This window comes from Melanostigma gelatinosum (assembly GCF_949748355.1).
Source record: "Melanostigma gelatinosum genome assembly, chromosome: 4".
Lineage (NCBI taxonomy): Eukaryota > Metazoa > Chordata > Actinopteri > Perciformes > Zoarcidae > Melanostigma > Melanostigma gelatinosum.
In genome coordinates this window covers 5,453,332-5,475,789 of record NC_136637.1, presented here as the reverse complement: position 1 = coordinate 5,475,789, position 22,458 = coordinate 5,453,332, and the positions used below count along the sequence as shown (strand labels likewise).

Here is a 22,458-nt window from a genome sequence, read left to right as displayed (position 1 = left end):
ACCCGTGGTGACCGAGCCTTTGAGGCAGTGGCCCCGAGGCTCTGGAATGCTCTGCCTGCAACTCTGCGCCTCGCAGATACTGTGGATACTTTTAAAAGCCAGCTCAAAACCCACCTCTTTAGGCTGGCGTTTGTGTAAAAGTAAACCCATGTCCTAGACCTGCTCTTAAAATATGTTTTACATTTTTATTTTATTTTTTATTATTTTTTATTTTATTTTTTTATTTTCTCTGTGTAGATAATTTATTGACCCTAGGGTCACATTTTGTTTTTTATGCTTTTAAATGTCTGCTCTGTTAAGCACTTTGTGATACTACTGTCTGTGAAAAGCGCTATATAAATAAAATTCATTCATTCATTCATGTAAAAATGTTGACTCTTTTTGCATATTTTAAAATGTGGATTCTGGGAAAAGTCAAACAATAAACAACTCAGCTCTGTGTTTATGCCTCCAAACGGCTGCGAATACAACGTGTGTACAATAAAAGCCCCAAAATCTTTGGTCGTGTCATTCAAGCTGTTATAAAACAAACGCCACGCTGGTTATGTGCGTGCGTGTTACCTGCGGGGGGGTCCCCAGTGACTGAAGGCCGGCGTTTCCTCTCCCTCGCCCTCCTCTCTTTCAGGAAGATCGCTGTGAACGCACACAAAGAGTTAGCTACAGGGATTCTGCGGGCTCATTCTAACTGGAGGTGCTGCAGATGAAGCAGGTCTCCTCACCCGTGGTCTCCTCTGATTGGTAGAAAGGCTCCTCCCTGGCTCCGCCTCTTCCTTCTTTCAGTGTCAACCGTCCTGACGGACCTCCACGGAGAGAGAGAAGACAAGAAAAAACATTTTTCACCCGTTGACCGTTGGTGGGATTTCTGTCTTATAATCAGTTACGGAGATGCTGAAATTGGGAGCAGATCGAGCATAATAAGCCGACGAGATGGGAAATAGAATACGTAGCATATATTGCCATCAGATAGATTTGTGCAGCCATAACAATATGGCAAAGACAAATATGGATAAACCTTCAAATTTGAAAATTAAATACGATCATTTCACGTCTGTTGTGATAATATCATATCTCGAGATATCATGATAGACAATTACTGCGTCTAAACTGATAATAACAAACATATACTAACTCAAATCTCTGACATTCTGATGTGAAATATTCTGAGGGAACATCTTTCACACATTGCAGGTTTGGTTTTTAAATAGAAATGAGAAATGTCTTTATATCAATTACAATTTTACTTGAAACTGTTACGACCATTGACCCTTTAAAATCACCAATGACCAGATAAGTCATTTCAGAACCAGTTCTCCTTTACAATGAAGTTCACAACAGGATTCACCGTGTGTTACTTCATGAAGACTATTAATTGATCTCGCAGAAAACATCCTAAAGTAAAACGGCATATATTTATGGCTCATCCCCCACTTGAAATGAAAGATAATAAATAAAGACGTCTGTTATGCCGTGTTCACACCAAACGACTGGCGGGGGATCATTTGTGGTCATTTGCGTGATTCGTGCCATCTGCGCTAGATGCACCAGCGAGGGGGCGTGGCTTATCGCCCTGAAAGCCGTTATCAACTTTGCTCCATCAACACTCAAAATAACATCATCTCGGCGTAAATACGGAAGCGTTTTTTTCATTGTTTGTACCATATGGTTTACACACATACATTTATACCCATAGTTTGGTCTCTACTAATATGAGGTATCGTAGAGCTCTGGGTGAACACAGACGGCTACAGTATTTGTTTCCTGATTCAACAACGGCAGGACGTCAGTGATGACAGGGGGATCATCTCAACGCTGACTCATCTCACTCCAGTCTCATCGTGTCTGTGTATAGACTTTGTATGTAATCTACTCGTGCAAATTATTCGCGCAGCGTTTGGTGTGAACACGGCATAAGTAATAAGACTTTAATAAGAAAATGGTTCAGTGATGTTTGATTTATATGATTCTCAAGGAAAAATCGGATTGACGAGAACAAACTAGATGCTCAGTGTGACACACATACAGTATACACCAGTTTACCATGACATGTGTAACCACAAGGAGACACAGAGACAACAGAGGAGGAGATGGAGAGGAGGAGTAAGAGGAGATGACAGAGGAGATAGTAAGGGGAGCAGACAAAAAGGTGATGGAGGGACAGCAAGGGGGAAGAGACAGAGAAGGACAAGTAGGAGGTGACTGAGGGACAGCAAGGGGAAGAGAGAGGACAATTAGGAGGTGACTTATTGAAAGCAAGGGGAAGAGAGAGAGGACAAAGAGGAGGTGACTTATTGAAAGCAAGGGGAAGAGAGAGAGGAGAGGGTGGATGGGGAGGTGCAGTAGATACTGACTCTGTGTCGGTGTCTGTCAGCGTGAGTTCAGAGTCTGCTTCACTGTCTCTGGATTCTGAAATACCTGCACACGCACACGCACACACACACACACACACACACACGCACACACACACACACACACACACACACTATATTAGTAAAGTCAGATCAGCAGGATGTCAAACACACACCCTCTCTACCTCTGCCGCATGTTTCCATCTATATTATTGCAAATTCCAATCACCCTTACAAAAACATCTGCAAAATAAAAGGAATGAATGATTTGATCGAATGCTTGTTTCTGCCCACTAGTGTGATGTGAATATAAGTTGAATGTGTTGATGGAGATAAAGAGCTGCTGGAGCTAATTAAAGCACTGCAGAAGAAGAACTAAAAGAGTCAAATGAAGGAAAACCAGCTGGAGAACATGATTTCTGTTTCGATGTGAGGACGGTTACAGTCTCCTCATCGCTCCACACAGATCTGATCTGTCAGCTCTTCACTGGAAGTTAATGCTATTTGGACATCATCATTTATTCAGCAAACTACTTTTATCCACACAAACAACTTGCGTTTTTTTCCATGCAGCTGTTTTTATGGACAAAATGAAAATGTGCATTAAACAAAAACAGCTGGATGCCATCGCCCCTTTTCTTTCTCTCCTCTTTTATTTTGAAAGTTCGATGCACACTTGCAGCACTGTGTGGCATCGCAGCATTGGACACCACATATCAGGTGCACCACACAAATGCAAATACAGTGACATCTGAACTTGTTATCTATCACACTCATGTCATAATCTATAACGCTTTGTTGTCTTGTGATCTCAACACAACAGGGTGTCTTCTTCTCTGATCAAATCATTCTGCGGTAACAAAATAAAAACTCTAACACTTTATGGTAGAAAGCTTAGGGTTATGTATTCGGTAAGCTTCTCAAAGTAGACTCAATTAACGGTTTTACTGTAGTTTTAGTTGTAGATTTGATCTGTATCTACCCTAGACTATAGAATCAATGTTCTTTGGTTTGGATATTTAAAGTCTATAGACTTGCAGGTATGTTCTTTATGTATGTATCTTAAAATCAATTGGAGTCGCAAACAAAACTTTTGCAAAGAATATCACCTTCATGCAGCGGCTCTACGGCCTTCTGGAACAAACATCTTTGTGTATGATTTAAAATTCTCTTTCTCACCAACAATGAGGTTTCCTATGGACACAATGCTGTCGTGGTCTGATCTCAGCTGGTCTTCCTCCTCCTCTTCTCTCTCGCTGAGCTCTTCCTGCTTCTGAAAACACAAACAATGAATACAAATCATTTGGAAAAATTGTCACATTAAATTGCAATATCAGAAAGGAAGGATCAATATACCAATGAGAAATTGCGGCATGTTACTCCAAAATGTGTGCGGAAACACTGATGTGTAAATAAAGTAATTTCTCAAATAAAGTAAAAATGTAAAGAATGTAGTAAAATGTGCTAAATTAAATAAAAAGTGCAACAACAGAGTCATGTCGACAAACACTATTTTCTGTCACTTACTAATTCCTGTCACGACTTTGACCTTTTTTGATTGCAATGCACGGTCACTTAAGCTTAATGTTTCCTGCAAGTGTTTCAAAGTAAAAGATAAAACAGGTCAATTTCAGAGAGACCTGTGTACAAGAAACGTATACCGGTAAACAATATAAAGCAGACAAAACAAATACAGTTTAAAACACACAACATGCAGAATAGATAAATGACATTCATACCAATTGCAAGTTTGTAAAGTTTTGAGATCTTCAAATGGAAGGAGATGCAGCGTTCTAGTGACTTATAAGCGTTTTGATAAAACCACAACGTTCCTGGTTTTATTCCACTCAGACGTCTTTGTTTTGCATGTCTTTCCCATTTCTACGTCCCCTGTATTTCCTACCTGACACATCATGTTTCTCTTCTCCGCAGAAGGTCTTTCAAAATAAAAGATCTTGATGCCATCGAGACAACTTGTTTGTACTCACTTTCCTGACTTATAATTTGAAACATTTGCAGGAAACGTGAAGCTTCGGTTCGGCTTCAACTATAAAACGGGGAAGTGACGTCCCTAACACTACCTGGCTCGCTCAGCGCAGAATAAATATTTACGTGCATCATCACTCCACACCCTCACCTCCTCTGCTCTACTGGACCAGCTGGAGGTGAGCTTCCACTCCTCCCAAGATGGAGGTGGTCTCTTAGGGAGGGAGCCCACACTCTCTCCACTGTCCACTGTCTCCTGCGTCTTCGTCTTCACCTCCTCCTCTTCCTCCAAATCCTCGTCCACAGCCATCTCCCTGCCCTCCTCCACAGGCAGGAGATCGGAGGCCAGAGAGACGGAGGAGTAGCGAGGCAGACCTCCGTCCAGGATAAGTTCTGGCTCCTCGTCTTCCTCCTCCTCCTCCTCCTGACGAAGGTCTTCTGGCAGGATGGAGCCGTCGCCGAAACCCTGAAACACAAAGAAAGAGTTTAACAACAACAAAAATCCACAAGAGGAAGGTCAAAGGTCAAAGGTGTCTGAATGAGTAAGAGGTCACCTGGAGGACAGAAAGTAAAAACACTTGACACACCAAGTCATCCGTTGGAAGACAATGAAAACAGACACTTGTCAACTCTCACCAGTTTCTTCTTCTTCCTAATACTTTAAATGGACTTTGGAACACATGAAGAACATCACTCTGAGACGGCGCCCGAGGAAATTTGAGAGCTAATTTGGGAAAAATCCGAAAACAAAAACCATCTCTCATCCAAACAGCTCCATCAGTCCACTGGAGGTTGTTTTTCAGTTTGTTTGTATATCTAGGACAACCTGGATGTCAGGTAAATGAAAGCACTCCCTCAATGAGTCAGACTGTAGGACCCAGAAGCTTGGAACCGTCTCCTCGGTAAAGGAACTAAACTGAAAAAAGGCAGCCCGACACTAAATCTAAAACTTGACTTACTTTGAACATTAGCCTTCATCTCTGAACACATAAAGGTTTTCTCCAACTCCCCAAAGAGCCTTCCTCAGCAGATACTGAAGGGATATCCTGTTCTTAACATTACGATGCAGACATTAGCCCGCGCGCCGGGAAATATTAATGACAACACTTAGGCTAATTTCCATGGACGAGGCCACATCGCCAAGGACTCTTTTCCTCTTCTTTTAATTTGGGCCTGGGAAGCCGGCCCATCACGGCCGTATAATGGAGGTGAGGAGCAGACAGCAGCAGCGGCAGAGAGCTCATAACGCTAACAGGATGTTCTGCAGACTGATGTGTATTGGCCGTGACTGCCTGGCCTCATATTCATAAGATTAAAAGATGTCATTTAATATCTCTGCCATTAGACGATGACGACAGTTGAGATGACGGGTCTGTCGCTTCAGACTCTCTGCAGCATTCCGGCGAGGCGGTGTGCTGCTGGATGCTGGGATCTGGACTCGTTTTACTGCAGTGGTCATCTATGGGCCACTCATTCAAATCGTGGGGATTAGCTCTTGTGCCTGGTTGTGTTGTAGACACAATCTCCACCTGGTATTAACCTGATCTAGATCTTGAAAAACTTCTAGTTAAACCACAATCTTGAGGTGTAAATGGCATCTGTACTAATGCTTATTTACCTTATTAATCTACCGATTACTTTGCTCATTTTATCCATAACATGTCAGTGAAACGCTCCCAATATATTTCCTCTTTTCATCCTATTAGACATTTGTGTGTGTATGAGACATTTGACCACCAAATTCTAATTAGTTCATCCTTGAGGTCTTATGGAAGTTTGTGGCAAATTTGAAGAACTTCCCCTAAGGCCTTCCTGGGACATCACGTTGATGAGAATGGGACAGACGTGAGGTGACCTTTGACCACCAAATCGAATCACTTCATTCTTGACTCCAGGTGGATGTTTACGCCTAATTTGAAGAAAAAACATCCTCCAGACCGTCCAGAGATAACGAGTTCTCAAAGAAGTGGCCCCTGTCCTCGTTAATCACCTGAGTTAATGTTCTTGTTTATTTAGCTGTTAACGGAGACAGGAACGTTTCTGCAATCAGATAACTGTCCAAAGTGGGTGACGACCAATTAAATCAACAAATAAAAGACCCGGAGTGAACATAGTGGCGATGTCGGCTCTTTTACAGCAACCAGAGTAAAAGTTGATGGTTGGTGTTACTGTGTTGTCCGACAGCTCTCGGCTGTTGGCGGCCCGTAAAGATGGTTGTTTTCTCTCCTGTATTCCTGTTTGACTGGATTTGAACTGTGACTCGCTGCGGCTCTTTATCTGCACAAAGACGATCGGAATAATGTAATCGCAGCCTGTAACTACAGCAGCAGCAGTCTTCTACATATGACCTCTAAAAGTTAACGAGGTGTGGATGTGTAACGGGGGTCTCTCTCTGGTCAGCGGGCTGGCGTGACCGAGAACGATGAAGTGACAGCGCCGACCCGGCTGTCTTTATGGAAACCCATCAGAGACCTGTGGGCTGTGAAAAAACCCTCTTCAGTCAAATGGGCTGCATATAAAACAGGAAATAAAATGGCTGCACAGCAGATACTGCAGGAGGACAGAAAGTAACACAGCAGAGTACAGTACGCAGCAGAGTACATCAGAGAACATAGGGTCAGGGCCAGAAGTATTTGAACTGTGACCGTTTTTCTAATTTGACCTCTTTACCCACATTTTCAGAGACTCAAAAGTAATTGGACAATTGTATGACAAACGGTTTCATGGCCAGATGTGGTCGGTTCTGTCTCTATTTCATGACAAATGATGCCGACAATAGGATTCAAAATGTTAAATTAGCTGGTCCGTGGAACTCTCAGCATGAAACCAAAGAGGTATCAATGCAAGTGCAGGAGGCCATTATTAGGCTGAAAACACTTTGCACCTTGTTGTATTTAGATTGTTGAAGGTGTCTCTTGATTGTAGACTTTGACAATGGCACTCTACCTCCTCCAGAGTGTTCTTGACTTCAGTAGACGTTATGAAGGGTTTTTCTTCACCAGCATGTCTTCCGTGGTCTTCTCTGCCTTTTGGTGTTGGTGAGCTTGCCAGTGAAGTCCTTCTTTTTAAGAACATACCAAACTGTTTAATTAGCCAATCCTAATGTGTCTGCTGTCTGACTGATGGTTTGTTAACAGTGGTGACACTGAAGAACTGGAAGGCCTGATGAGACTTTAACAGAAAACATCTGAAAAAGCCTGACCAGTTTGGGAAAAGTGTTCTTTGGACAGATGAAACCAAGATGAACTTGTACCAGAATGATGGGAAGAGAAAAGTGTGGAGAAGGAAAGGAACGGCTCATGATCTGAAGCAAACCACATCATCTGTCTGACATGGTGGAGGCAGTGCTTTGGATGGGCATGTATGGCTGCCAATGGAACAGGGTCACTGGTGTTCATTGGTGATGTCACAGCTCATAGAAGCAGCAGGATGATTTTAAAAGGTGTTTACGGCTAAACTATCTGCTCAGATTCAGACTAATGCTACAAAACTGATTGGACGGCGCTTCACAGTGCAGATGGATTATGACCTAAAACATACTGTGAACATAACAAGAGCTTCTCAAGGCAAAGGAATGGAATATTCTTCAATGGCCAAGTCAGTCACCTGCTCTCAACCCAAGGAAGCAGGCGTTTTACTTTCTGAAGATAAAACTGAGGGCAGAAAGACCCAAACAAGCAGCAGCTGAAGGAGGCTGCAGAGAAAGGCAAAGCATCTCAAGGGAGGGAACTCAGCGTTTGGTGATGTCTATGGTGCCAGACTTCAGGCAGTCATTGACTGCAAATTATTTTACTCCAAGTATTAAGAATAATGATTCTATTCACAATGATGTGAGTTTGTCCAATTACTTTTGAGCCTCTGAAAATGTGGGGGGCTGTGTGAAAATGGCTGTAATTCCATATCGGTTCATGTACGGTAATATTTTTGTTGTATCCATTGAATTAAAGCTGAAAGTCTGCACTTCAACCACATAGTGACTGATTAGTTTAAAATCCACTGGAGTCGTGTAAAGAGGCAAAATTTGAAAAATTGTGTCACAGTCCAAATACTTATGGCCCTGACTGTGTGTGTGTGTGTGTGTGTGTGTGTGTGTGTGTGTGTGTATATATATATATCATTCAAAAGATAATAACTTGTGCATTCAAATTCATGCCACCCATATTTGCATCTGGTCCTTTCAAGTTGTTAAGATGTACATCCCCTCAGGACGGGGATCTAATAACAATTTAGTTCGTCAACTGAATCCACATTTTTTGCAGATTTCCGTGTGAAAGAAATGCTCATGATACTCGATTTGTAACATTTACACTGTGCCAAACAGTCTCGAGTTCTGCTTGCTTTGCTAAACACGAAAAGCAAAGACGAACGCCAAAGAGAGGCTTCACTTTGGACAGAAGAGCCGTGGAGGATCATCTCTGTCCTCAACACAACACTACTGCAGTAGTATTTCCTCAGAGTCCCGCAGTACTTGAGTGTACTGATGCTGGAGGACCAAAGTGTCCTCAGAGTACCCCCCCCCCCCCTCCCTCTCCACCCCCCGACTCACTTAAGAGAGAGATGCTGCTGGTTGAGCTGATAGAGCACTTTATACCATCCAGCCATCCTGCTGAGTCAGCAGCTTCGCAGAGACAGAAAGGAGGGAGAGGAGAGATTAAGGAGAGGAGGGAGAGAGAGAGAGAGAGTGAGAGAAGGTGAAAGAGAGGAGGAGATGAAAGAGAAGAGAGATGATAGAGGGAAAAAAGGAGGTGAAAGCGAGAAGGGAGCGATGAAGGAAGAGGAGGAAAGACTGCAGAGGTGAGATGGAAAAGAAAAGGAGAGAGAAAGATTTGAATGCAGAAAGACGTTACTTCGAGAGTTCATAGCAACCGAGACTCCAAACTGCGGATGGCACATTCATTGGCTAATTCATTGGTCCAGTAGCATCGATCTATGAAAGCAACACAAGTTCCCACCTGCACGGTTTCCCCAAAACTCCTACAAAGTTTACAAAAGTTACAACATGAAGATCGAAAAAAAAAAGATTCATAAGACATCTTTACAGCCAGATTATTATCTCTACACTCAGTGAAAGTGATAGTGGAGGCTTCTGGTAGAAGAGTCAGCATGTAACTGAGGAAAACATGAAACTGTATTGAGATACACAGTATATCTGTAGTGGCGTATTTACGAACTACTAACAGCTTATACTTCCTGGATGGCTCTATTTCTTGCCACCTGTCATCTTTCTGTAAATAAAACTCCAGAGGGGATGTTACAATCAATAAGCAAAAACACATTTCATATAATGTTCTCTGACAGTGGAGTATTTGTCACATCAGGTTTTCTTCCATCAGTTACCAGCTTTTGTGTCACGGCAGAGAGAGAAATTCAGCCTGAACCTGCTGGATGTTTCCACAGAGATGAAATCACCAGTCTGAACTCTGCATCCGTTTTTCATCCATTTCCCCGTCATGCTGCACATATTTATTTACGTCTATTTATCTCTCGGTTTGTTTTTCTGGATAGTCAAAGGCCTCGGCGGCGCTGTGCGTCTGATATCCAGACCAATAAAGCAAACTGAAGTGAGTTAAGAGGGAGGGGGGAGAGAGAGAGAGAGAGAGAGAGCGAGAGAGAGAGATTTAACTGTGGAAGATGGAGAGAGATGGAGGGAAGAGGCAGCAAGGAAGAGAATAATGTGAGAGGAGAATATTTTAATAGTCCAATTAGTCTTGAGTGACTTGATAGAGAGACAGACAGATAGATAGATAGATAGATAGACAGAGAGAGAGAGAGAGAGAACCAGTCTCTGTTCTCTGTGAGAGATCTGGTGTTAGGGATGAATTTTCTCTGTAAAGCTCAAAATCACAAACATGTCTTGAGGGGCTTGAATGCAGGTTCGCTGCTCTCTCTCCCTCTATGTGAGTGTGAGAGATAAACATCGGCTCACAGTGAGCCGACCCGTACTTATTGGTAGCGCAACGTCTGTATCGATTATGCATCTTCACTCTGTCACGTCATGTGATTACATGACTTGTATCACATGCAACAGTCGTAAAATCAAACCGCGTGAGTCACGAGTAATTGTTGATGCGTCAATGTATGCAAATCAAGCGGGGCTGATGACACAAAATGTCCATTAAAGATATTTAAATCAAATGTCTCATATGTAATTAAATGAAATGAGGACTCCGGATAAATGTCAATCTTTTTGTCAAAGAGGTGCGGTGTGAGTGTGCATGGTACTTTAAAGTACCACAGTCCCTCCTAAGACCTTTGATTCTCAGCTAGTTCCTCTTGCTGGTGAAGACTGTCCGACAAAGAAAATCTACGTATTTGGGATAAAAAACGATCCAGAGGTCGTGAATGAACCTCCCCTGTTGAAAGGCGCGCATGTCACGGCTGAAAGTATTTAGGCTTGCAAACCAGCTGCATGCTATCATTGAACACGTCATTCCTAAAAGCATTGATCAGGAGCTGGGACAGCTCCCACTTCACTGGATTATTACAGACTGTCGTCTGAAATACCACCGCGTGACCAAGAATGACAGACAGACACGGGCTAACACTGCTAAACTTCAAAGAGAAAATGTATACATCTGTGGACTTGTCCTCTGTTTTTTTTTCTCTTGTTTCTTGTTCCAGCATCTCAAATATACAGATTTGATGCTTTTCTTTGTCATATGTGACTGTAAACTGAATCTATTCGGATTATTCAGTGCTCATTGTTATTTAATATTATCTTAATAGACATGTGTTCACATTTTATAGACAAAACGACCGGTTAGTTGACTACTATTGAGTACTATTTAAGGATGTGGACGGGGGTCATAAAATGTGTGAGTGTGTGTGTGTTACCTTTGGTACGGGCAGTTGTGTGTTGTTGAGATACACCTGGCTGATCCTCTCTGGTCCCTGCACCTGCACACACAGTTCAGACTCATCAACAACACGAAGCAGCACCTGAAGAACAAAAATCTTCATTCATGAGAAACCAGAAGGTGGAGCAGACGTACCACAGACAGAGGCTTGCGGATGCCCAGGCGGACTGTGCCGGGCGGGGCAGACTTCAGGACCTCCAAGGCCTGGTCCAGGGTCAGCGGGTCCAGCTGGGTCTGGTTGACCGACACCAGCTGGTCCCCGGGGAGCAAACCGCTGTGGCGCTCCGCCGAGCCACCGGGGACCAGAGACCGGATCACCATCACGCACCGACCGGGATCCAGCGGGTCCTGCAGAGAGAGCCAAAAAACACAATAACGTTAGTCATTTACCAACGCTCAGCGCTTTCAATACCTGAGACAGACGCCTTCAAAGACACGATCACATCAGGCCTGGGAGCTCTGCATGAGGATCAGAGTTCTTGCAGAACCAGTGACATCTTTTAAATCACTTCTCAAAACATTATCCTTTAAACTTGTTATTAATGCAAGCACATCATGTTATTTCCAACGTGTCATCTTTTTAATGTTAACAGTTTATTATTTTTACATTACTTTTGGGCATTTTATGTCCATTTTCTGTTCATATAGTCCTGAAATGTCTTTGTTACTGGTTTGACTGTGTGATAAGAGCTCAAGAGTTGTGAGGAAGCCCCCCACACAGGAGAGACAGTCGGAGAGAGGGAGACGGTTATTGTCCCATCATTCAGACTGAGTCTCAGCAAAGAGAGACAGGAAGGCAAGGCAGCAGAGAGACAGGCAGGGGGAGACAGAGACCAGAGAAACGAGACCACAACAACAACACACAAACATGCAGAGGGGAGAATAGGCTTCCAGTTAGGAGGTCAAAAGGTCAAACACGTGCCAACTAGAGACAATCAGAGACTGAAGAGAAGGGTGGATGCAAGAAGGAAAAAATACGAGATTTTTGGAGGCAAATTGAAATGTTGAAACTGTTCACAGTGACACTGGAGAAGTTTCAGTTTCAGGACTTAAAAACAAGAACCGGGGTTAGGATGCTTTGACAATGAATTATTTATGCAATAATATTGTCCCCATCATTCCACTACTGTCACGCCTGCACTCCCAGTTCAGACACACCTGGCGGAGATCTGCACTTTTCTAGTAATCCTCTAACTTTGTCCAAAAGTAAAGTGAACTCCACAAACAAGCCCACGTCTGTTTAACCTGCGTAACCAGGAGGACGGCCCGGTCCTTCCGCGGATCCAAAGCCCTCAGAGATTCATATGCCAACTATAATACTTCTCCTGGTTAGAGCGGATGTACATTTTGTAAATTCCCCTGCGCTGAACCCTGGGCACCGCCCGCGCTGCAGCACGAGCTGCCGTGCCAAGTTTCAGGCTGCCAGAACAAAGCCCAGCTGTATTTTTAGACCGAACAACATGGCTACAGGTGGAGAGGAGTCAGAACTCAAGTCCTTCACTCCTACAAGATCCTCTGGAAAAAGAAAAGGCCTCTGCTGTCAAAAAAAAAAAAAAAAAGTGCAGTTATCAGAAATGTAGGAGAAAGTGCGAGAGGGAAAAATAAGGAAATTAAAAATGCACTTTGCCAAAAGTAGTGAAATGTTTCCACGGTTGACTACTCATACGCATATAACAATGAGGAGTTTTTTTATTTATTTTACATATATGTAGGTTGCAGAGTGTCTTCACAAAGTTGTTAAGACCTTTATGATGCCAGTTAGAATGAAACTCTGTTAAGGAAATAAGTATTTTAGGAACTTTGAGAGTGAACTTTAGACTTTACATTTTTATTCTAAACATACTCAAGACCTTTCAGGGACTCTGAAGTGTTACTAATATGAAGAACAAACTTCCCATACTTTTTTTTCTCCATTTTCTCACAAAAAATATAAACTTTAAGGCTAAAAGTCTACGAACACTCCTGTCTACATAATCTGGGTCTTGTTTTCCTGCTCTTAGTTCAATTGAAGGCAAATCTTAATGCTCCTGCATTTGATGGAAGTTGTATTGTGTTTGTTTCTTTTCAGCTTCAACGTGACACAAAGCCAGCTCCATGAAGAAATGCTTTTCCCAGTTTGGTGTAGAAGAACTTGACTGGTGTGCACGGAGCCCTGACATCAACCCTTATCTAAATCTAAAACTTAAAAGGGCAGAAGTTAAAATATAGGGGACCTGTTGATTGGCAAGAATGTGTAGTACATCATGCACAAAAAACGTGCTGTGCTTTCCAACATCAATACTATTCAGTATGGCAGAAATACCAGGATGTCCTTCTGCAGTATTCAAGCCAGCATGCATCTCTGGCTATGCTGACCCACAATCCTTTGCGCAGGGGATATATGAACAAAAGGGTCAAAGTTCAAGTTGCAATGACATGACCAGGGGGCAACCTCTGCATCTGAAAAGTGAGGCCAATGCGGAAGTTCCTTAAACCTGCATTCTCTCTACTGACCAGCAGGGGGCGACTCCTCTGGTTGTATAGAAGTCTATGAGAGAATGACTCTACTTCTCACTTTATTTATTCCCTCTGTAAACATTGTAAACATGAGTTTATGGTCTCAATCTCTAGTTTCAAGTCTTCTTCAATACAGCATGATGTTCATTTAGTAAATGATGGTCCATTTAGAGTGAAATAGACCATAAAGCAGGGGATGCTTTAGGGCGGGGCTACCATGGTTGCTACCACAGCGTTTGTCCAGTCTGGGAGTTGTCCGCATCTGTAACATTTTGGTTGCCTAAAATTCTTATCAGTTGTACTTAGCTCCACCCTCTCGTGTCGCTTCTGGTTGCAAAAAGCCAAGATGCCGACGGCCAACATGCTGAACTCAAGGCTTCAAAACGGCAGTCCAAAAACCAATGGGTAACGTCACAGCGACAACGTCCACTTCTTATAAAGAGTCGTTGGTTATAGCGATGTAGTATGTGCCAATTGAAAAGATACTGCATGAAACAGCACATACTTTGTCAGGACAGCTGCAGTAAGAGCTTAAATGAAAAAGAAAAAAGTATGATTTGGAAATTAGTGAAGGACTTCCTTATAAAAGTGCTGCTCTAAGCACTACTCGAGGTGAAAAACTGCACAGGGATCCTTTAAGTTGAGCTGAGATGTTCAAGAAAATATGTAAATCTATGAACTCCACATTTTCTAGAATTAAAATTAAAAATGTTTTGTGCTCTAGTAGACCTGCATGTGTTGCGTTTCTCTTGGGAGAAAACTGAGTTTTGAGGTATGAAACTGGTCCCGTTGTAAAGGTGTCAGGTTTTAGTGGAAACTATCTGCCTGAGTCCAGACAGACAGACAGACAGACCAGCTCTTCACTTATTGCCTCCAGCCATCTTTCACTCGACTCTGACAGCCGGAGAGTCAGTAACAGGAAACACTTTGGCAGGAACACTGGACCGACATGCCCTTGGGCGAGAGATATAGAGGAAAGAGAGGGAGAGAAGTTGCTTCTTTTTTTTTTGGAGAAAATTGTGGCGTCGGTTTCACTCTGAGGTGAAATGCAGCAGTCAGAAACTGATTATTTTTACTTTTCTTTTCAAATCATATGCACTTTAAATGTGGAGGAAAGATGAATATAAAACTATGTATTTCATTTATATTTACTGAATTGTCCTTTTTTCTTCCAGTTTTGCGTGTAAGATATTTGATAACATATATATCTCATATGAGTTTCTTGTTTATGTGCTGATTAGGAAAAGGTTGCTGCAGAACACCGAGGGTTCCGTGGTTACGTAAGTGAGAGAAAGGGTCCACTTGTTTTAGAAAAAGTATATTTTTTGTAAAGTGAGGATATTCTCGGAAAGTAAGAATGATATCCGTTATTTTTGCTTTTGCTAATTTAAGAGACGAAAGTGAGGACAACTTTGGAAAATTAGGACGTTGTTAAAGTGAGGACAAATCTGAAATAATGTTAATTTTTCCCTTTGTGTATTGACATATTTTTATGTCAGTGATGTCCTGTATGGAAATCAGATATCTCGTATACATGATTAAGAAAAGAAAACTGAGTGCAGAAGTGATTTCTCAAAGGTCGTATTGGTTCCCATAATAACTTGATGAAACTTGATCAATAAACTTGAACTGTAGAAAGTCAGGACAGTTTAGAAGAAAAGAGGATGTTTGAAAGTGAAACATAGATTGTATTTTTTTAATTTTGTGTGAGATATTTTTGAATTAGAGCCTATATTTTATGAGTTTTTTAGGAGAGGACATTTTTGAAATGGGAACATCATAGAAGACATTCGAGACATTTCATGTTCTCTATTTTGTGTGCGAGATATTTTATAACATTTTATAACATTATAACAAGTCTGCTGAACTTTAGAAAGTTTAGAAAAGTAGTTTTAGGCTTTTTTGCGAGTAAAACTTGGTTAAGATTAACGTTACAGATAGTAAATGTATCATGTCAAAGAGGGTCCTCACAAGTGTAGCAGTCAGACGTGTGTGTGTGTTGGTTCCAGCTGGTCTCTGAACACAGGCTGCTTTGTCCAGATCTGAAGCTAAAGCCAAGACCAACCAGCCATGACACCCACACACCCACAATGACATCATTTATGAGGTCAAGAAATCAGTATGTGGTTTCTGATTGGCTGTTCGGTACGAGAGTGTTGACCTATAGAGACTGAATGAACTGTGATACATGAGATCAGTGCAAAATCAGACTCCACCGTCACACTGTGGATCACTTCAACACACATTGCTGGAGAGTTTTCATTTAAAACATTGAAAACTTTATTCTATGCAGTTCTTTTTGCTTTGAAGCAGCAGAAGAAGAATTAGCAGCCGATACCGGGACACCAACAGAAAGTTAAAAACAAACAGAAATTAGTTTTTTTATGATTTGGATAAACTGTCCATTTAAGGAAGTATTTACATTCAACTGCAATAGCTGAAATTATTTATTCAAACAAATCCTACAAATGAGGTCTCACCACAGTCCACCTGCTCATTTTTTAAGACATCCTGTTCAGAGTTAAGGTGTTAAGAGCTCAGCTCTACAACACTGCGCTCTGTACTCACGACGGGAACTCGAGTACAAGTACAACCAACCATCTATATATCCGTCTGTCTGCCCATATGTCACCCGTCTCGTTTAAAACTGTTCCTCTTAGTCACTGTCTGAGTGTTTCCTGTCAGCCTCTGGACCTAAAACGCCCCATCTTAGGGCTGGAGGACCCTGGAGGCTACTATAGAAGTTAGTACTCACTTTCTTTTGCACAGCACCTTTCTAGCTTCCGACCACTCAAAGCGTTCTCTGCTACATGTCAACATTCACCCATTCACACACACACACACGTTCATGCGCTGCGAGGCGCCTTCAGGACTCTAAACTAATTCAGAGTCTGGCCCACATATGGACCGGAGGAGCTGTGGGATGGAAGCGGAGATTTTCCGATGGGAAGGAGACGCGCTCTACCTCCGAGTCACAGTCGTCCTATAGGAGAACAATGCTGCTTCTTTATTTAAGTGTCTTCTACAGTTTGGATGATGACTTTAATATTATTTCTTTTGATTTTATCGCCATGTACATTCATGAAATTGGACCTCTGTATTGAAACCATCCTCAGAGACGGCCAGGAGCCGTGGCCTGCTGTGAAGCGGCTGGTAGCGACCTGAGGAGCAGCTTGGGACTTAGTGTCCTGCAGACGGACACTTGGACACGCAGGTGTCTGACGTAACACGGAGAGGAGACTGTTCATTAAGGACTATTAAAAGAATGGAAACGTGCAGGAATTAAACAAAAAGAGCCTGAAAATGTCAGAGTCAGGACCTTGTTCCAAGACCTTGTTAATTCAAACTAGAAAGGAAAGTAAGACTTATACAACATGTATATAACACACCAGGGGAACAGACAATTGCTCACATTTTTGAAGATAATTATTGTCTAAAACATCATTGTATGCTGGGGCATAATTTAATTAAAGATTGATGTAAATTACGCTTGCTTGCTACCATGCCAGGCCAGGCCTCGAGTTTGGAGAACATGTTTTTAGACACCGGAGGAGGAGCTCACGGCGAGAACTTATAGGTGGAGCAAATACATCTCCTCCATCCTCAGAAGAGCAGGGGAGATGCAAATGAAGGAAAGTGAGAAGCCACATTAGCAGCATGGAAAGAAAAAAATACACGCACAACTTATTTCATCTGATTACATGTAACTAAACTTTAAGTGCTCATTTCTCATGTCTTATCAGGTAGTTCAAATATCAAAAAAATAACAATTTACACCACACACACAAGCACCCTGGGCAGATGCTATATGTGCAGGCTGATGTGAATGTAGACCAACAGGGAGTCCGCCCCCCCCCGAACAAATTCAATGTGTCTCCAGAATCTGAGCTGTAGCTGCGGCTCCAGTTCAATCAGAGCACGTCCTTGTGTATGTCAGACTGCAGCACTGTTGTTCGTCTTTGTCCGGTGCTTAAAAGGAATTTAGAGCATATCAATTGCCTCTAAACGGCTCTCAACATGGCAGCGGCTGAGCCAATGATTAGCTCAGAATAGAACTCGGCACCTTTAATCGTACGATGCATTCATCTGCTATTCGCCACACCACTGTCCCTTTTCCCTGCAATTTTAGCCTCTATAGGCTCTTATATAGTTTCTACTTCTGAATGCTTTTCTTTTTTCAGTCTTTTTTTTTTCCTACTATGGCGAAAAGATGACTCGTCCTACTCCGCCTCTGACTTTTGTTTTTATAAAAAGACCAAAATCACAAATTTACAATGTGTCCAGCATACGACACCCTCTGCCCTCAGACCCTCCATTCAGAAAAGGAAAATGGCAGAAACCTCTACAACTTCAACTCAATCTACTCTTCTTATTAACATCATCCGAACAAAACTAGAATTACAGCCGGGTGGTCATGTAATGGTTTACATCCATGTCCGTCCAAAATCCTCTTCACTTCATCATTTCATCCCATTAGACGTTGGTGTGAATCCTTGATGGCCCAAAACGTGACAAACGTGTGACATTTGACAACCAAATTTCCATTAGTTCATCCTTGAATCCAGGTGGACGTTTGGAGATATTCATGACATCGGACATAAAAGCTGAGTCGACTAAATTGAATGATGTTTTGTGATGTGTTGTGTTTCTACAACTAACTGCAGAAAACAAACAGACCTGAAAACAGATCTGGTTGAGCGGGTGAGTCACACCTCTGGCCTGCTGTCCACTGCTTCACTCAGACACCTCTCTCTACTTCCTGCATGTGTTCATCCACCTCATCACCAAACAACCACAGGGAGCTAATTAACTCCGTGTGAGACTGCTTCTGTGGGTTCCTGTTCTTTTGTTGTTGTGATTCTTAGAGACGTCAGACAGACCGTTTTTAGTCTGCTCCAACACTTTGGTCTCAACAACTGAGTTGTAAAGTATTGTACGGACATTTATGTTCCCCACTGCATTGTTACATAGCAGAGGTGGAATCACTGGGAACAAAGAGCACATCGCTGACAGAATATAAAATAGACAATGTGTACGAAATAAAACATTAACCTTTGAAGAAAAGACCATAAGTGCTATTTCACACAGCGATTGCAATTGTTGGGGTCTGGCGCCACCTCCTGGCTGGCTGAGCCCCTCACATGTGTCCTTCCTCTCATAAGCCTGACCTGAGATCTGATCCGTTGTCCCCCCAAGATGACCACACCCCCAGCTCCGGCCAAAACCGGATGCTGGCCCTCCATTGGCCAAGAAAGTGCCCCCCGCTGTTTGTGAGACCTGGTTCATAAGCCTGAGCGCAGAAACAGCCTCTTCCCTCTGGACTTCATCCCGGGACAAGAAGACACACAGCTCTTCGCGCCGGACTCGTCCTGGCTACAAGAAGATACATCAGCCTCTTCCTCCAGCATCACGCTGGCAACAGAAGGCCACGAGGAGCGCGGCCTCATCAAATCCTGTCAGGTCACATGTTACATTCGCTGGTCGAAAACAGACTGTGTTTTATTTTGAGTTCTGGATCAGAGTGCGAGAACGGATAGCTTCTATCCCGTATCCCCACCCTTTTTGTGCACACAGCCGGCAGAAAGACCAACCCTCTTTCCTCAACCGATGATTACCGGGAGCGACGAACCGACCACGTCGCCTCAGCCGAAGTTAAATCGTCCTCTCTGCAGCCCGCTACGAAAGCCGCGCTGTCGAGTCAACACTCGAGGACTGACCGATTCCCATCACGGAAAACGGACCCCTTTCACGAAGCTTCTCAAAGTAAGATTCATGGTATCTGGGCATAGCTTAGCATAGCTTAGCTTAGCATTAGCGTAATATAGCTTATTCGTTGATGTGTAGTTATTCCCGTATCTTGTTGTGTTAAGTCACTGTCGTGTTACACCGTGCGATTGCGCAACCATCGCGGACCATGGAGCCCCGTTATATTGTGTATTTCCTGCTGTAACTGTTTGCATTAGATCCGTCGCTGCTAGTGATTGTAGAGTGTGTGTACTATCACTTTAAAGACTGAAACTACGGTGGCTGGACCCTCGTCTCGCCGACCGAGTTTCGGGGTGATAAGGAAGCAATACGCTCATCTCACCGCAGTGATAAAGGTCTGTTTTGTTTGGGGATTTATTTTATTTCGTTTGGTATTCTCTCTTCATTAAACCGACTCTGTGAGTGAGGTGAGAATCGTGGCTATCGTGCATAAGCGCCGTCAGTTCAAAACGACAACGGCAGACTTGTGCAGGATAAGACCAGCTGTTTCTCACACTCATTACGACATCGCAGCAGAGTTGATTACTCTCTCTCTCCCTTTTTCTCCCTCTCTCCCTTAACCTACACACACATAGAGCCTCTGAGCCTGGGGAAACCCCTCGCAATCGATTGCCTCTCACACGTGCTGCACCGCCACACGTGGTCACACGCAGCAGCCCCCTCGCAGCCATTTTGTCCGCCATCTTGGTTTGTAGTTCTCGGCTGTAGTTCTAAATTGTCCCCTCCTCTTTTCATCACTGATGGAATAGGTTACACCCCCTCGTTGCACACACACACACACACACACACACACACACACACACCATTTGACTTCAGGTATTAGACACATAAAAGTGTATGATGGTGTTTGTTGGTTGCAATATTACTTGATTTGATCATTTATTATTTTGATTTAATAAACTCTGTTATCCTTTAAAGAGCAGTCGTCTGTGATTACTGGTGCATATGTGTGTAATAAAGCTGGATGTAGTAGCCTGTGCTCCAACTTAAACCTTCACTGTCACTGAATGTGTAGTCATACGCAGACTATTGACATTATGAGTGACTACTAATTATGAGACTTAGTTTTATCGTTTGGTTATTGGTCCCTGTTCGCAGGGTGGTGCCCCGTTGTTATTAACAATCATTAATAATTGTTACGTACATTAATAATTCTATTGATGTCAAGAATTCAGTTTCTTAGATGCTGATAACCCAAACACGCTCCTCTACGTTCCCAACACAATATATTGAAAGACTGTATCTAATGTTTAGGTCATCATCTACTAACTAACGGAAATTGGCAGCACTAAATTATTTATTTCCAGCAACACTAAACTTGACTTGATAAAATGTTTTTGAGTCCTTCATGGTACTCAGAGTGGACTGAGCATACGAGCCCTCATCCAGATCCACAATAATTTACGTCAAAAAATAGTGAAAACTGGGCTTTTATAATTTCACATCACCACAGTCACTTAAAGTGACTTGTTGTGTTCAGCCAAGAGTACAATACCTAAAGACATTGAGTTTACCAATAAAGCATCGAACCCTCACACTTTAAAAGCTGGAGTCGGCCGTAGACTGTAATCTGAGACGGTGACGTCATCATTGTGACGTCTCTCCTTGGTTTGTGGACATCAGATTAGAAGCCTTGAGTTTGGCCTTTTGGCCATCATGGCTTTTTATAACCAGGAGTGACGCGAGAGGGTGGAGCTAAGTAAGACCGAGCGCTGATTGAGACATTTTCAGGTGACCAAAATGTTACAATTTACTTTCATGAAGTGAAAACACGTACAACTCCCAGAACAGACGACGCCGTGGCAGCCGCCTGTCAATCACAGTAAACCCGCCCTAAAGCATACCCTGCTTTATGGTCTATTTGACTCTAAATAGGTGTCGCCCCCTAATGGCCATTAGAAAGAATGCAAGTTCAATGCACCTCCACATTGGTTTTACTTTTCAGACCCAGCGGTTGCCTCCTGGAATCAGCAGATGTCTGGCACATTTTCTTTAAAAATGTGATTTTTATAATAAAACACTGTTTTCAAATTCATTATGAATTTCAGGATTAATCACAGTTCTGTGTGCCTATTATTGTATCATATGATGCAATGTGCTGTTTATTATTTGGTCTGAAAGGTGAATGATAATGTAAAGAGACAGAATGACAGCAGCAGCAGGTGGAGGACCGTGTCCTTACCTGGTAATCGAGGATGCTGAAGCCGAGACCTTTGTCTCTCTCCTTCTGAAGCTCAAGGATCTGAATGTCTGGAGACCACTGAGCCAGCTCCCCTTCATCTTCATCTTCACCCAGCTTCTCCTCCTCCTCTTCCTCCTCCTGGTTGTGTTGAGCCTCCATCAGCACCTCCTCTACAGGGGATACCTGCTCCTCCTGACACACAACAGTGACAACAGAGTCTTAAAACTAATGTATGAACATACAAAGAACAAGCAAATATACAGAAGTCAGTTATCTTAAGACCACATCTGCCAACTGCCTGTGTCAAAAAACAGCACTAATATTGTGATTATTAAAATGATAATCATAGCAACTAGAAAATGCATTTCCTGCTGAAAATGCGTTGGAATGCTGAAAGCTGAAATGAATCTCAAAAACATTGCTGAAAATAGATGTCCAATTTTTTAAAAATTGCAAAAAGCTTAACAATTCAAAAAGTTGAAAGATTACAAATATGAAGTCGTATCACCCCTCTCCTGAAAGAGCTGAACATTTTGATATTCGAACAGTTTCTGTAGCTTAAAAGAATTCCAGCGGTAGTGATATTTATTGTAGTAGTAGTAGAAGTATTATTAGCAGTATAAGTATTAGTAGCATTTGAATAAGTACTAGCTGTAGCAGTAGTGATATTTGTAGTAGCAGTAGTAGTTGCAGTCGAAGTATTAGTAATTAGAAAAAGTAGTAGAAGTAGTAGTATCAGTAGTCGTAGTAATAGCTGTAGTAGTGGTCGTAGTATTTTACATAACAGTAGTAGTAGTATAAATAGTAGTAGTAGTAGTAATAGTAA

General features: G+C 42.5%; 1 protein-coding gene across 1 annotated transcript in view; it reads right to left on the bottom strand.

Moving 5' to 3' along the window:
• Nucleotides 1-22,458, bottom strand: part of patj (PATJ crumbs cell polarity complex component) — a 123,797-nt gene that overhangs the window by 75,192 nt on the left and 26,147 nt on the right. Inside the window, exons 18-25 of the mRNA XM_079267124.1 lie at nt 21,633-21,824; nt 11,324-11,536; nt 11,166-11,228; nt 4,483-4,797; nt 3,525-3,618; nt 2,349-2,412; nt 720-800; nt 562-633 (exon numbers count right to left, since the gene is read on the bottom strand). Coding sequence (XP_079123250.1) covers nt 562-633; nt 720-800; nt 2,349-2,412; nt 3,525-3,618; nt 4,483-4,797; nt 11,166-11,228; nt 11,324-11,536; nt 21,633-21,824 — 1,094 coding nt within the window. The remainder of the gene's footprint in view (nt 1-561; nt 634-719; nt 801-2,348; nt 2,413-3,524; nt 3,619-4,482; nt 4,798-11,165; nt 11,229-11,323; nt 11,537-21,632; nt 21,825-22,458) is intronic.